The sequence below is a fragment of the Rhinatrema bivittatum genome, chromosome 7, assembly GCF_901001135.1.
Source record: "Rhinatrema bivittatum chromosome 7, aRhiBiv1.1, whole genome shotgun sequence".
NCBI lineage: Eukaryota > Metazoa > Chordata > Amphibia > Gymnophiona > Rhinatrematidae > Rhinatrema > Rhinatrema bivittatum.
The window spans coordinates 7,593,741-7,611,206 of record NC_042621.1 but is presented as its reverse complement, the minus strand read 5'-3'; the positions used below and the strand labels follow the sequence as shown (position 1 = coordinate 7,611,206).

General features: G+C 43.4%; 1 protein-coding gene across 2 annotated transcripts in view; it reads left to right on the top strand.

Moving 5' to 3' along the window:
- CDH13 (cadherin 13) overlaps positions 1-17,466 on the top strand; it is a 1,208,179-nt gene that overhangs the window by 931,784 nt on the left and 258,929 nt on the right. For both annotated transcript variants that reach the window (XM_029608118.1, XM_029608117.1), the window contains exon 8: positions 3,907-4,047. In XM_029608118.1, coding sequence (XP_029463978.1) covers positions 3,907-4,047 — 141 coding nt within the window. The remainder of the gene's footprint in view (positions 1-3,906; positions 4,048-17,466) is intronic.

Genomic DNA, 17,466 nt, shown 5'->3' with positions numbered 1-17,466 from the left:
GGAGTGGACTGGGAGGGAACGGGGAAGGCCCGATTTCGTCGCCGCGCGTAATCTACTAAAATCTCCTCCACCTGTGCATGCCGCCTGCAAATGCACGCATGGTTTTTAAAATCCGGCGCACATGTGCGCGTGGCCCACGGATTTTATAACATGCGCACGCCAGCACACGCATATTATAAAATTGGCGCGTCCATGTGCACGCGCCAGGAACTGTACGCACATGGATGTGCGTGCGTATGTTATAAAATCTACCCCATAACTTTCCATTGCTGGTCAATAAGAGGGCAGTTTCCATACTGATTGCTTAGCTGTAGAATCTGTAGGTCCTTTGTACCTGTGGTCTTTGCACCAATATTTAAAGTGCACACATATTTTCAGTGAAAATTGCCCATGGATAGAGTACTTGCAGAAACTTATATCTGCATTTTCAACAACTTATGTAAACACAAGTCATTTTTCCCCCATCCTAACCCTGCCAATGTAATGCAGGTGAAAGCACACAGATTGTGCAACTACGCAAGTACCTTTATCCCTGGTACAGAGCGGAGAGATTTCAAAGAGCCCATTTCCACAGGTAAACTGCTGTTTTACCCGTGGAAAGGGCTTTAAAAATAGCACTTTTAACGGGCATAATTTCTGTGGCATTGGAAAAATAGGTGCTTATGGGGACTCAGATGCAGGACTGTTCTGCCATCTTGCTGCATCCGATAGAGCCTATACATGCTCCTGGTTTTCCAAAGCAGAGGAGCTTATGCACAGAGGGTACAATAAAACTTGGGTATACCTGTGTAAAGATGGGGTTTGGTCATTATCCCTCTTGAACGGGCGTGAAAATATGTGCTCTGGATGGCAGCACACCTACTTTTAGGTGCACTGCTTACAGTCCTTGGCAAGTTTAAAATGTGCCCTCGCCATTGTGAAAGTTATGCATGCAAGTTGAAGAAGGAAATAGATGGAAATCAGAGACAACCTAAGGGATGTGCAGGGGGAAAATGTTGTTTTGGTTCATTCTTTTCATTTTGGGGGAAGGGGGGGGGGCTTATTCGGATTTCAGTTTGTTTAATGTTTGTCATTTCAGTTTGTTTGCCAAACCAAAATTCAAATTCAAATATTGGACCCGAACAGGGCTCCTCTAGCCACTCCCCTTCTTCCTGTTGCTGTCTGGGGCCTCCTCAGAACTTTCCAGATCCCCTACTGCACCCCTGCACATAAACTGGGGCCTCCCAAGGCCCCTCTGCTTCCCCTACTGTATATAAGCCGGGACCTTTGCAGACCCCCTTCCAACTCCTCTACCACAAATATAGGGCCTACCCAGCTGCCATGCCTCCCTTCCATTGGGTTTCTTTGCTGCTGAAAGGGGCATGAGGGATCCCCTAATCACTCCTACGCTGCCAGTTCCCCTTTCAAAACGGCGTTGGCCTCAGCGCTAGCCAGCACCATTTTGCTTTATGTTGATAAAGTAATACAGACATGAAGTAATATGGCTGCAAAACAATCATTTTACAGCTGTAAAATGATGCTCCCAGCCAGCCCTGAATGGAGCCAGCAGGGGGAAAGAGTGACTGCCCCTTTCTGCAGTGAAGGGGGAGCTGGAAAGGCTCTGGCCTGACTTTCTTGTGGGAAGGCAGAAGGGCCCAGGGGGAGGCTCTGATTTATTTGTGGGGACAGAAGGGAGCAGAGTGGTCCGGGGAGGCCTATCTTATTTGCGGTGGTTGAGATGGCCTGGTGAGGAGCTAGGGAGGCCCCCTTTAAAAAAAAAAAAAAAAAATTTACAGCCTTAAAGTATCCAAAAAATGTTTGGTTATTTTCGTTATGAAAAACACATTCATTTGAAACAAATGCACATCATCTTTCTTTTCCAGCAATTCCTGCAAAACAAGACCTAAAATGCAAACCATACTTCATAATAAATCACCAAGCTAATCTAATATTTGCACTAATTAGACTCAGGAGACTATTTGTGAACAAATTCAGAAACTTCCTTACTGTAGTTATGGCAAATATTGCCAGCTGATATAACGCTGTTTACCATGTAGTAGTGGACTCTGTTTTTAAAAGCTGCATATAAATGGACAATGGGAATTCCATAATAAGGATTTTTTTTTTTTTTGTTAAAGAGCAAAAGTAGAAAACCTGCATATTGCTGATTTTTTGTGGCTTTGGAGCCATTTTTCCAAGTCAGATGTGAACACTTGATAAGAAATGTGTGGCTTAAATTGCAAGGCAGCTCCTCCATAACGCACCTTTCCTCCAGATGTCCTGGACTGGCATTCTGTACTTGGTGAGATCTGCAACACAGCCAACCATTTCAGAATTGCTTTTTGCCACTTTTGAAAGCAGAACCTGGCATTGCATATATCATTGTGTTGAGAGCAATAATGAATGACTAAGGTCTGTAAAGCAAAGCTGCAGTTGAAGTAAAATCTGAGATAGTCACACAACCCTAGTCAACAGGAAGAATCACGTTTTGCTAGAAAATGGCACGCATTTCTATTGTGATTCTAGGAAGCAAGGGAACGTGCTCGTGGATTATTGAAAACAGAGCCTTAGTAGATTGTGACGCCTACTAAGGCTCTGAGTCACTCAAGCATTTCTCTCATTCTGTGTCTGGAGGAGAAGAGGAAAAGTTTTACTAATCAGAATGACTGCTAGAGCTGCATGAAAGATTACAAGAAAAATCTAGGATCCCTTTGCTTAACAATCTGAGAAGTCTCAGCGCACTATTTGAGTATAGTGTCAAAGTTAAGATCACTTTTTATAGCAAAGCCTTTTCCGATGAACCTTTTATCATTACACACAAAACACTAATAACGTGACCAACTGTGAAGGGCAAAACTCTGTGCAATCAATACAGAATCCCCCACATATGCTAGTAGCTGGTACTTGTCAAATGCCAATGGTTCATAATAGGCACTACTGGCCTTCAAAAGCCTTCATTGCCTTATTCTTGATCATTAGTCAAACATGAACTAAATTCTTTTTTAAGTACTTTTTTTGCAAATAAAATTGACTTGGCTTAAGTGCTTGAGAATCCATCGTGCAGCTGAAGTTACCCCAACACGGTCTGTGTTTCATAAAACTGCATCCAGGGGTGTGCAGATAGAATGAACAAGTATCCAGTGAACTTAGAATGGCGCAATATCCATTAGTCTACAAATAAATCTTAGAGAACCTCTTCAATGTAACACACAGGATAAAATCAGTGCAGCACTAGCTCACCAGGACAGCATCTTGAATCCTTTGGGGCCATAAAACTGGAAATAGTATGGTCAATGATAGGATATTTATAATGCTTCACAAAAACTTTTAGGCTTAAATTATGGAATACCACTCTATATAGAGATTTAACCCCAATGGGGAACTAGTTTTTAAATTAAAAATCCCAACTGTTCATGTGGATGTAAATGAGGCTCCCGAAGCCAAGGCTCACGTAGAGTATAGTTCACCATGAATTTTCTAAACATTTATTTAGTATGAAATTGAAAGAACCAAGTTTGCACAGAAAAGCAGTCCTTATTCTGGTACTCAATACAGCATTATATACTAAAGTTAGACACTGAAGATAATAATAAGAGATCCTTTGCTGACTGTGGTACTTCTATTGAACCAACATAAGAATCATCCAGAGATGTGCATGACCTTGCAAGACTATTCATTTCTTTTATCTGAGCATGGGCCCTGGGTGGTCTTGAAAGCCCCCAGAAAACATCCTCTTTAGTTAACTCTTAAGCTGGTGCAATCAGAGAAATCACTCTTGCAGAGAATGCAGACTGGACAGTAGGAAAGGGGGGAAAAATAAAAGGGATCAGAGAATGAGAAAGGCAGAAGGTAGGAGGTGACCCCGGATTCATGGAAACGTAGGAAGAAAACGGAGTGTAAAACTGTAACCTCTTTCCTTATCTTCAGACGCTGACAACCCCCCAGTATGAGCTGATCATTGAAGCTAAAGACATGGCTGGCAGCGACGTGGGACTAACTGGCACAGCAACAGCCACCATCGTGGTGGTGGATAAAAATGATCACCCCCCGGAATTCACCAAGAAAGAGGTAAGCCCTTGAAGGCCAACTATAACTCTCGAAAAATGCATTCACTTTCGCCTGTTCCCTATATCTAAAATACCAAACTATTATTCGTGAGCACATCTGGGCTGTAGGTGCAGACTGGAAGAGAGCTGTCACCAGTGCGTAATGCCTATTTACCATGCAGCCTTTGCATGCAGTGGCCACTTGGTTTAGTGTGGTTTGGACACTTGGTTTAGACACTTGGTTTAGTTTTATTTATTTATTTTTTCCCCGGTTGAGTGGTTTTGTATTGGGATTGTTCTTTGTGCCTGAAATATTGCTCTTATTTACTGCTTCCCTGGGAGGTTCCTTTCCTTTTCTGTTTTTCAGTTCCTAGTACATAACTGTATTTCTTACTGGAAGGGAAGGAGTTTCCTCTCTGACATACAAGCCACATGGGCTAAAAGCCATCCTATAAGACACTGCTCTTTTCATTCATTATTGATGTATTTATTAGCATTTCTGAACCACTTCATTAGCTCAAGATGCTCGGAGCAGTTGACAACAACAGTAAAATAGACCAAAACACAAAAATACCATTACTTTCTTGCCTTGAGGAAGGTATGCTTGCGGATCAAAACCTTGGCATGCTACTGCCGCCTTGTGCTTATGTCACTTTTTATATTTTGGAATCCTGCTGGCAGTTTGTTGAGTTGGTCCAAAGCACTGTGTTTTCATTTTTAAACTTTTCAAATGCCAATGAAATAGAGCTGCGCCCAGAAACTTGTAACCACACCTTACAGTAAAATGGCAAAGCTTAGCTGTTTGGCCTGGCCTTCTTTAGATTCCACAACAGAGACTCTACTACCTGCCCACCGAATGTCTTCTTGACCATGAATTCCACAAGGTTTGCCCATTTCCGGGCTACCTCTGGTTCTTAATATTTTTCACTTTACACTCCTATCTAATATATAGGAAGCTACCTCATATCTGTATATGAGTTACATACTCATACTCAGTGCCCTCTTATTTTATGTAATCTGCCTTGTGCATGCCATTAGGAAGGGGCAGAATATCAATATCAATAATTAATTAACTAAATAACATGGACACAAGCAGCATGACCAATCTGCCCCCCTCACACCGCTCTTCTTATACAAAGCTGACCCAGAGGCAGAAGCTGGTGGAAGCAAACAGCTTTCTTTATTAGATCGTAAACATAATGAGGTCCATATTATGAGAATATCGAGCTAAAAAAGTTAATTGGCTAAACATATCCAGCTCTCTTAGCAAGGATATTCGCACAGCTGGATATACCTCTATAAGTTTGAGTCAGCTGGCTAAGTTTATCTAGCTAACTTTTTGACCTGCTCAATAGCAGGTCTAACTTATCCAGCTAACTTATAGGATCATTCTTTATTGTTCAATGTGCCGGTACTGCAACAATATTATTAAAAGGGGAAGGGGAGGAGTGTGGGCGGAGTTTGGGCAGAGTTATCTCCCAGCAGTGCTGTGAACTAGAGATGTGATTCGGCCGAACCTTTTGGTTCGGCCTTCATTACCGGCCTGCTGCGGGAAATTTCGTTTTCCCATGGTTCAGGCCAATTTTATTTCAGCTGCCCCCCCCCCCCCCGAAACAAAACCCCAAAACCCGCCCCAGCCCTTCAAATTTAATTAATTGCAACCCCCCACCCTCCTGACCCCCTCAAAACTTGCCTAAATTCCCTGGTGGTCCAGCGGGGGTCCCAGGAGCGATATCCTGCTCTTGGGCCGTCGGCTGCCAGTAATCAAAATGGAGCCAATGGCCCTTTGCCCTTGCCGTGTGACGGGGCTATCGGTGCCATTGGCCGGCCTCGTTACATGGTAAGAACAAATGATGGCTGGCGCCATCTTAAAAAATGGCACGGGCCTTCCATTGCTCCTACCATGTGACAGAGGCCAACTAATGGCACCAATATCCCCTGTCACACGGTAAGGGCAAAGGGCCATCGGCGCCATTTTGATTAGTAGTAGCCGACAGCCCGAGATGGGGAGATCGCTCCTGGGACCCCGCTGGACCACCAGGGACTTTCGGTAAGTCTTGGTGGGGGGGGGATCAGGCAAGTATTAGGGGGTCGGGAGGGTGGGGGGTTGCAATTAATTAAATTTGAAGGATTGGGGTGGGTTGGGATTTTAGTTTTTTTATGTGCCCTTTTTCCCCCAAAAAATACGATAAGAAAACTATACAAAATTTTATGGGTTTTCTTATCGTTTCATCGCCCCCCCCCCCCAACCAAAACGCAACAAAATAGGAAATATCGTCTCTATTACCTATTTCGTCGCAAACAAATGCACATCTCTACTGTGAATGACAATATTTTTCACATTATCATCGGCAGCACTGTGGGAAATAACTTCATCTTTTCCTGTGACACTATGGGGGTGATAGTGTGCACCATGGTGGGCAAAATGGCACTGCCACGATGCGGCTGGCTGCCCACTATTGCCCCCCCACCACTTTTTCTTTTTCACGAAATGTCATTCTACTATACATATTAGAGATGTGAATCGTGTGCCAGATCGTCTTAACAATCAGATTCGGCTGGGGGGCGGGGGAATCTGATTGTTAAGATATGTGAATTGGAATCGTTTCCGATTCCAATTCACATCGCTAATTTTTTTTTTTTAGGGAGGCCTGCGCCGCTAAAAAAAAAAAAAACCCCACCCGACCCTTTAAATCGACCCCCCCCTCCCGACCCCCCCAAAACCTTTTAAAATTACCTGGTGGTCCAGGGGGGCCTCGGCGGGCCTCGGGGAGAGATCCAGGGGGGCCTCGGGGAGAGGAGAGATCCAGGGGGGCCTCGGAGAGAGATTTCCCGTTCCCAGGCATCAGCTGTTCTAAAAAAAAAAAAATGGCGCCGATGCCCCTTTGCCCTTACCATGTGACAGGGTATCCGTGCCATTGGCCGGCCCCTGTCACATGGTAGGAGCACTGGATGGCCGGCACCATCTTTAAAGATGGCGCCGGCAATCTTTACTCATCTGATGATAATTTTAATCGTTCAAAAACGATTCACATCCCTAATACATATAGCGGAATGATGAATCTAGGGGATAGCTGGATAAGTCCAAATATTGCCACTTAAGGGTCTGATTTGCTCCCATTCTGTGTCTGTGGGAAGAATGCTTAGTAAATGAAGCCTAAGGTTAGCCAGATAAGTAGCCAGGCCCCTAAACACCCTCATCCTGTCCAACACTTAGACAGATAACTATTTAGACAGATAAATATTTATCTAGCTAAGTGGTGGCTGCTAAACACAGCAGAATATTCAAACACCGCCACTTAGCCAGATAAGTCCAAACTTACCCAGCCAAGTGGTGCTGAATATTGGGTCCAATAGTTCTACCAGCATTCTGGAAAAATCAGCCCTTTTATATTACTGATGCACGATGGTATTCTAGCATCCTAGAACTGATTGACTCAAAATTTTGTAATTGCTGCTAATCATAATATTCTGCAGCAAAAAGACTTGCAATGGGTTATTTGGTTTCTAAGATAGTATCTTTTTCATTTCCTGTGAAATATCTACCCATTTTCCTTTTGCTTATTCTCACTTTCAGTATTACCACATTTCTAATGTGGTGTTGGTGTTCATCATTCTTTTGGCAGTACAGCATATCTCAAGAAAACCCATTTGCTATCTACAAGCGAGATGCGTTTGTTTGTGTCTTACTGTATTTTCATTAGCAGAAATTTATGAAAATTTCATGAGAATAGTTTCTATTTATTATTTTTGATCACATAATGGTAGAGGATTTTTTATTTGTGTTTGCTTTAGGAAGAGCCCTAAAAGGTTCAAGCAACTATGTAATCAAAGGCTGAGATTAACACCTACTTTTTCTAAACATGCTATACAACAACTGGCATATTAGATACTTGTGGCTGACCATGGCGTTGTCCACTGAAGGCTAATATAGTTCTACTGCATGCATAGACTGTTTTACAATTATATTTGTAGTATTTTCAAATAATTTCAAACAATGGCTAAAAGGAAAAAAACAACATAAATAACTCAAAATGAAAAATATCCAAATTACACAAAAAAAAATAGCAACTTCCTAAAGGTTTCTAGATAGCCCAGAAATTAGAGTGAGAATTAAATAAAAAGAATAACAATATCATTCAAAGAAACAAAACAAAACATTGGCAGAAGCCTTACATAGTCAAAGAGTTGAATTTAAAAGGGGTTTTGGCAGATTCCTGAAAGAAAAATCCATAAACAATTAGTCAAGTAGACCTGGGAAAGCCATAGCTTCTCCCCAGGAGTGAGCAACCAGAAATGGAACCACTGTTTGGGATCTGCCAGGTATTTCCTGGAGATAGGATGCTGGGCTCGATGGACCCTCAGTCTGACCCAGCGTGACTCTTCTTATTTTCTTATTTTCTTTATTTATTTTCTTTATTTAAGGTGTTTTGTAAACCGTCGTTCGGTTTCGCCATCAAAACTGTTTACATAAACATGCAACGAAAATTGTAACATCATCAAATAGTCATATCATGTATTGTAGGCTAGTTGTATCTGCTAGATTCTTGCACATCAAATTGCTACACACTGCACGTTGCTCTATACTGAAAGTGTTAGATAGTGTAAGTTAGATCCTAATGCAAATAAATTCCTACACACTGTTACATACTGCAAGTTACTACTTACTGTGAAGATATTTCCTACATGCTTTTACATATGCAAGTTATTTCCTACAAGCTGTTACCTATTGCAAGTTATTTCATTATTGTTTCCTGCATCCTTGTTACATACTGCAAGTTACTTCCTTCATACTGATGCGAACTCCTTCTTATTTCCTATTTTTCCTACCTAGTGTTATATACAGCAGGTTACATACTGTTCCATAGTGCTAGTTGAAAGGTGTTACCTACTGTTACATACTGCAAGTTAGTTTCCTACATATTGTTACAGATTGCTGTTTTTTTCTACACATTGTTATCGATTGCAGATTCTTTCCATCTGTAAGGATATTTCCTTTACAGTGTTGCCTCTTGGTTGGGTATGTTATTTCTAACACACTTTGGAATCTTGGATTTTCCTACTGCTAGAATAAGTCCTGTACATTATTATTACTTAGCTGGGGATGTGACCTTTTTGTGTTGTTAGATGCATGTCTGATATGTGTATTGGTTGATTGAGGGAATCTGAGTAGGCTCTCGTGAATAGCCAGGTTTTTTTTTAACATTTTTATGCATGGTTGAGTTCTTAGTCCAATTGGTAAAGCATTCCATAGTTTAGGGCAGGCGATGGATATGGCTCTCTCACGAGTTGTGTTTAGTCTTGTGCTTCTTGTTTAAGGGAGCTTGAGTAGTCCTTTATTCCTCGAACGTAAATTCTGTCTTGGATTGTATGTTACTATGAGTTTGCTTAGCCAGTTGTTTTGTTGTCCTGTAATTATTTTATGCATGGTTGTAAGAACTTTGTATTCTATTCGGTATTTTATTGGGAGCCATGATCATGTTTTTTTGATCCAGTTAGAATTCTGGCGGCAGTGTTCTGTAGGATTTGGAGAGGACGTATGAGGTAGTCGTGAGGACGTGAGAGGTAGTCCAAGGAGTAGTGCGCTGCAGTAATCTAGATTAGAGAAGATGAGTAGTTGGAGCACTGTTCTGAAATCATCCTGTGTGAGGAATGGTTTAAGATGTCTGAGTGTCAGTAGTTTGCGGTATCCTTCTTTAATCTTTTTGGTTATGTGGGGTTTGAATGAAAGATCCTTGTCAATGGTAATTCCTAGATTACATGTATGGGGGACAGGTGAGATTAATGTTTTTGAATTATCTGTAATGAGTGGCTTCGTGAGGGCGTTATTATTATTTTTGTCTGGTATGATTAATTCAGTTTTATCAATGTTTATTATTAGTTTCAGGTAATTTAGTTGTTTTTTATTTCTGCAAGGTAGATGGCTGTTCTATCATATGTTTCTTCCAGGGTATTCTGTATAGGGATCAGAATTTGTATATCGTCAGCGTAAAGGAAATGGGTCAGTCCAAGGCGTTCTAGTGTATGGCAGACTGGTAGAAGGTATATGTTAAATAGTGTGGCTGAAAGGGTGTATCCTTGCGGTACTCCTGTGTTGAGGTTTACTTTCTTCAAGAGGTTGTTGTTGTACATTACTTCGAAACTTCTATGTGCTAGGTAGGAAGAAGAAATACCATAAAGCCAAAACGTTTCCTAAGGTGAAAGATCAGCAGTCTCGGGAACATGGAGTAAAGACCTGGCAAGTGACAACCCAAACTTTCAGAAAGATAATGGGAAGGGGTGTTAGAGAACAGAAAACGAGCATTTTCAATAACCAATCATACATTGACATGCGAAACAGAGACTGTATCAGATTATGTGATTGCAGGTTTAAAATATAATTTGGATAATAAATGTGGACTAAAATGCATCTGTATATAAGGATCATGAATTTTGATTCAGCAGGAGAAAGCCATAGAAGTATAAAATGTTAGCTGCTCTAAGTCATACCGAGAAGAGTGGGCAATAAATGCATACATGAAATGGAATGAGAGTGTACTTTTATTTGTTACGTGGTCATTTGCCATATACGTACCACTTTCTGAAACGGCTTATCTGTAGGTGAGCTTCCAGAACACTTTTTTTTTTTTTACCTATAATTTGAAAGCTTTCATATTGCTAAAATATTATTGTCAGAAATGCTTTTGACAGAAATTGTGTACACAATGATATTTTCAAGCTATTGTGCACAGCCATGCAGAATTAGTCAAAATTAGCCCTTTCACTTGCATACTTGATGCTGCTCAATGCATCAGTTATTTGACATCTGGACAAGAGGATATTTCCAAAATATACATATTAGACAAAGGAAAAGATATATACTGTAGCTAACCTTTATTATTAAACCTCTTCCTGATTTATAAGTTCTGTTTCTTCCTCTGGTCACAGTTAAGCTTCTAGCTCAATTATATAACCCACAGAGAAAAACTTGACCCACCCAATCAAATTAGTACATAAGAACATAACATAAGAACATGCCATTCTAGGACAGACCAAGGATCCATCAAGCCCAGTATCCTGTCTCCCAAAAGTGGCCAATCCAGGCCATAAGAACCTGGCAAGTTCCCAAACATTAAAGGCCAAATTCTAAAAGCCCTGCGCATGCAGAATCGGGGAGATATGTGTGTGGCTCGGCCGTGTGCGCACCACACGGATTATCAGAGGCCCGCAGCCACACACGCATCTCACGGTACATGCATTAGAAGGGCTAAACTAAAAAAGGGCGAGCCGGGCCAAGGTCTGGACAGGGCTTGGGCAAGCTGGGATAGCGCCATTAGGCAAAATGGCGCCGGTCATACGGCCGGCGCCATTTTTCATTACGGCAACACGATTCGAGTGCAGGAGGTCGTTCCCGGACCCCCGCTGGACTTTTGGCAAGTCTTGTGGGGGTCAGGAGGCCCCCCCAAGCTGGCCAAAAGTCCCTGGGGGTCCAGCGGGGGTCCAGGAGCGATCTTCTACGCTCGTGATGTCGGGGACAGGAACCAAAATGGCGCCAGCGCCATTTTCTATCAATGCACTCGTGGCCCAAGAGTGGAAGATCACACCGGGACACTTCCTCTGGACCCCAGGTAATTTAAGACATTTTGGGGGGGTTCGGGAGGGTGGGGGATTTATTTTAAAGGGTCGGGGTGGGTTTTAGGGATGTTTTAGTGTGCCGGTTTTCTCGCCCTCCCCCTCCCCTCCCCCTTCCCCCGATTTACGATTTTTGACGATAAATCGGGGGGAATTCCTATTATATATCGTCTCTAACGAATTTTGACGATTTAAAATATATCGGATGATATTTTAAATCGTCAAAAAACGATTCACATCCCTAATATCCTGGTGTTTTTAACTGATCCCAAGTTGTCGTTGCCATCCCTATTAAAGGTCTTTCAGGTCTTTGGAGCTTTCTCTGGCATTAAGATAAATTGGGATAAATCTGAAGCCCTGGTTTATCAAAGAGAGGTGGGGAGAACACTTCCCCTTGCATTGGGCAGAAGATACTATTCGATACCTAGGAGTCCATCTTTCTATCGACCCTATATACCTTAAACATCTCCCCGTCGCTATGACATTACCGAGACAAGATGCAGGCTTGGCGAGATTTACCACTCTCATTAGGGGGTTGTATTAATCTTTTTAAAATGATCCTCCTCCCCAAATGGTTATATGTTCTACAAAATGTGCCCCTCAACCTTAAACGAAAAGACCTCCTAGTTTTAGAGAAAACTCTTCGCATTTTTCTCTGGAAGGGGAAAAAGTACATATCCCCTTGAAGTCTAGCTCTTTACAATTTAGCTAGCAATCTGCGCATAGTGCAGGAGTGGCTTTTAGGCACCTCCTCATATAAATATTGCTGCTGACCATGCATTGATGGTCCCTTTGGACCTACGATTTATATTGCAAGTGTCATCTGTTGATTTACTGGAAGCACTCCGACACAATATACTAATCAATCCGATCAGGCAAGCGTGGATGCAGTTAAGTAAGCTGATGGGCATCCCACATCTATGTGCTTACCTCCTCCCTCTCCAAGGGAACTCTCAGTTCATGCCTGGGTCTCAATCCGCAGACTTCCATTTTTGGGCAGAGCAAGGCATTACTCAATTAGGTCATGTCCTTGATGGGGAGGGAGCACTTCTTACCTTTCCTCAACTGACAGACCATTATGGCTTTCACCCCACCCACCTATTTTCTTACTTACAACTGCAACACTATGTTGAGTCGTTGCTGACAGATACTAGAAAGCCTGCCATGGTCCAAGCTGTGAATTAAGTGCTATTGCTAGAAAAACAATAACTCTTGTCTCGGTCCATAGCCCATAAAGCTTTAAAAAAAACTTATGAATACAAATACCAGCTCTATTTTGGCCGAGAGATGGAACATAAGAACATAAGAAATTGCCATGCTGGGTCAGACCAAGGGTCCATCAAGCCCAGCATCCTGTTTCCAACAGAGGCCAAACCAGGCCACAACAACCTGGCAATTACCCAAACACTAAGAAGATCCCATGCTACTCACAGAGATTGTGAGTTTACAATTACACCCTCTGTCCTTCAATCTTGTATTAAATTTTGAAGATGTAGTGTATTTGGATTTTCAGAAGGCGTTTGACAAAGTCCCTCATGAGAGGCTTCTTCGAAAACTAAAAAGCCATGAGATAGGAGGCGATGTTCTTTCGTGGATTACAAACTGGTTAAAAGACAGGAAACAGAGAGTAGGATTAAATGGTCTATTTTCTCAATGGAAAAGGGTAAACACTGGAGTGCCTCAGGGATCTGTACTTGGATCGGTGCTTTTCAATATATATATATAAATGATCTGGAAAGGAATGTGACGAGTGAGGTTATCAAATTTGCGGATGATACAAAATTATTCAGAGTAGTTAAATCACAAGCAGACTGTGATACATTACAGGAGGACCTTGCAAGAATGGAAGATTGGGCATCCAAATGGCAGATGAAATTTAATGTGGACAAGTGCAAGGTGTTGCATATAGGGAAAAATAACCCTTGCTGTAGTTACAGGATGTTAGGTTCCATATTAGGAGCTACCACCCAGGAAAAAGATCTAGGCATCATAGTGGATATTACTTTAAAATCGTCAGCTCAGTGTGCTGCAGCAGTCAAAAAAGCAAATAGAATGTTAAGAATTATTAGGAAGGGAATGGTTAATAGAACGGAAAATGTCATAATGCCTTTGTATCGCTCCATGGTGAGACCGCACCTTGAATATTGTGTACATTTCTGGTCGCCGCATCTCAAAAAAGATATAGTTGCGATGGAGAAGGTACAGAGAAGGGCAACCAAAATGATAAAGGGGATGGAATAGCTCCCCTATGAAGAAAGGCTGACGAGATTAGGGCTGTTCAGCTTGGAGAAGAGACGGTTGAGGGGGGATATGATAGAGGTCTTTAAGATCATGAGAGGTCTTGAACGAGTAGATGTGACTCGGTTATTTTCACTTTCGAATAATAGAAGGACTAGGGGGCATTCCATGAAGTTAGCAAGTAGCACATTTAAGACTAATCGGAGAAAATTCTTTTTCACTCAACGCACAATAAAGCTCTGGAATTTGTTGTCAGAGGATGTGGTTAGTGCAGTTAGTGTAGCTGGGTTCAAAAAAGGTTTGGATAAGTTCTTGGAGGAGAATCCATTAATGGCTATTAATCAATTTTACTTAGGGAATAGCCACTGCTATTAATTGCATCAGTAGCATGGGTTCTTCTTAGTGTTTGGGTAATTGCCAGGTTCTTGTGGCCTGGTTTTGGCCTCTGTTGGAAACAGGATGCTGGGCTTGATGGACCCTTGGTTTGACCCAGCATGACAATTTCTTATGTTCTTATGTACAGAGAAATTCCTTCGGAGAGCATATTTATCCATCCAAATTATGTTTAAGGCCAATTTAAAGGAAATGGAGATGTGTGAGAAATGCAGTGGGCCTACTAGTATTCTTTCCCATTCCTTTTGGGCATGTCCCCCCGATTCGACGTTACTGGGCCCATGTTTCAAGCTATTTGGCTGACCTTTATAGTATTTCTATTCCTCCCTCTTCAAAGGCATTATTATTTGGTTGCATTCCTTCATTATCGATCCGGGGGGCGGAGGCCCATGTGTTTATTGAAAAAACAAGTCAAGTGGGGAAACGACTCATTCTGCTCCTTTGGAAGGGCCGTGACACACCCTCATTTTGGATGTGGAGGAACACTTTATATTGACTGATGCAGATGGAAAATATGGCATTCAAGACTTCACCTCTCCATCGACATAAGGTTTTGCGAGTCTGGGACGCTTACATCCAGTCCCTGCCACACCAATCCAGGAGTCTGATCCTAAATGACGGATTGCGATGGACCCTTTCTCTTGGAATACTTTTCTTTCTGAGATGACGTGATGACGCAGCATGATTAAGACTCTTTGCATGTTGATCGCAAAAAAAAGGGGGGAGGGGGGAGGTGGTGGGGGAAAATTGATTGTTAAAAATGGTTGAATTTGTTCTGATAACCTGGGATGCATTTGTGTCCATGCGTCCCAGGTCATGTTGTGTCTTGCTAAATAATAAAAACCGTTGAAACTAAGATGAAGGCAGCAGTCCATCAGCAAGAGGGGGGGGGGGCCTCCCAGTCTTTTGCATCGAGTGTCGCATGTATGATTTTTTACCTATCGTGAGATATTGTACATGTGCATCCCAGTGGCGTAGCCAGAATTGATTTTTTGGGTGGGCACAAGGTTAACATGGGTGGGCTGTAGGCATGCAGGTCTACTAGTTGTTTTTTTTACTGATAAATAATGCCAAATTATGCAGCATAGCATTCACATCTACGCCTAAGTATGAGGTTTACTTAATGATACAAACATAATTCACGGTGATTTGTGGTACTTTAGCCTTCTTATTATTACGATTTTATACACGGCTCCTACCTGTCCATAAATTTTGAGAGAGCGGTTGTGTTGCTTATATTTAAATTGCTAACATCTCAAAATATAGATATATATTTTTACCTTTGTTGTCTGATCTTTGTATTTTTCTAATCAGTTGGTCCTGGTCTCTTTTTCCCATTTTTTCCCTTATAGCTCATTTCCTAATTCCTTTTCAGTGTCTTTCTTCTATTACTGTCTTCTTCCCTTCCACACACACACACACACACACACACATACACGCTTTCTCTCACAGACTCCCTCTCACACACTCAAGCTGTCACTCTCATATGCTCTCCCCCCCCCCCCCCCACAAGCTCACATTCTCTGCAGACACACATACAAGTTCTCACTTTCTCACCCCTCCCCAGGCTTATATTCTTATGCACACACAGACGCACATCCAGGCACCCATTCTCACCCACACACATAAACCCAGACTCCCATTCTCACCCACAAACCCATGCTCCCAGTCTCACCCACACATATTCAAGCTCCCATTCTCATCCATACATATACACATTTAAGGTCCTATTCTCACCCACACATACACACATTCAAGCACCCATTCTTATCCACATATTCAAGCTTCCATTCTCACCCACCCACACAAACCCAGGCTCTCATTCTCACCCATATATACACACATTCAAGCTCCCATTCTCACCCACAAACCCAGGCTTCCATTCTCAACCACACATACACACATTCGAGCTCCCATTCACCCACATATTCAAGCTTCCATTCTCACCCACATACACACCCAGGCTCCAGTTTTCACTCACACACACTCCCATTCTCATCCACACATACACATTCAAGCATGTGCACAGCTTCCGCTTCCTCCCCCCAAAGCAGGAAGATCAGCTGCCTCTCCTGCTGCCACCGGACTCCTGCTATCTTCGGGCGTCGGGCCGTACAGCCCGCCGAGCTTCCTGTCGGGGGGGGGGGAGCGGAAGCGCAGCGCACAACGTCCGCTTCCTCCCTCCTCCTCCCCCCCCAAGCAAGAAGATCGGCGGGCTGTACGGCCCGACGCCCGAAGATAGCAGGAGTCCGGTGGCAGCAGGAGAGGCAGCTGATCTTCCTGCTCTGGGGGAGGAAGCGGAAGCTGCGCGCGGCGCTTCCGCTCCCCCACCCCCAAACAGGAAGTTCGGCGGGCCGTTTGGCTCGAAGATAGCAGGAGTCCGGTGGCAGCAGGAGAGGCAGCTGATCTTCCTGCATTGGGGGGAGGAAGCAGAAGCTGCGTGCGGCGCTTCCGCTCCCCCCCCCCCGAACAGGAAGCCCGGTTGGCCATACGGCCGCAGCAGCGCTTCCCCATGTGTGCCGTGATGGCGCGCGAGGCATGGGTTCTCTTGTTCGCTGTCGCGGGGATGGGATCCCGCGACAGCCTTGCAGTTCCGGTGCCAGTTGGGTGGGCCTGGGTCTAAGTTGGGTGGGCACCTGCCCACCCAGGCCCACCCGTGGCTACGCCACTGGTGCATCCGATGCAAAGAGCTCCTCTCAGAGAACTAGTCTGATTTCTGGAGGCTAGAGTGCAGACCTGGAGGAGCTGAGGCAGACAGAGACATTTATAGATGAGACCTTCAGGGTCATAGTAGTCAAGTTCCAACTCCAGTCTGGCAGCCCTGGTGCTGCCTTGGAGGAGGAAGGTCTTATGATCAGAGAACATCAACCTGGTGCAGCAGGAAATGATCCTGTAGCAAGGACCTGCTCTACAGGTGGTGCATTGTCCTCTCGCACCAAGGATGAGACTCCCACAGCTACTGCCAAGGAGGGATGGGTTAGGTCAGCCGTCATAGTTGGTAATTCAGTTATTAGGAATTTAGACAGCTGGATAGCTGGTGGGCGTGAGGATTGCCTGGTAACATGCCTAACTGGTGCAAAGGTGGCAGATCTCACGCATTACCTAGATAAAATTTTAGACAGTGCTGGGGAGGAGCTGGCTGTTGTGGTTCATGTGGGTACCAACGACATAAGAAAATGTGGGAGGGAGGTTCTGGAAG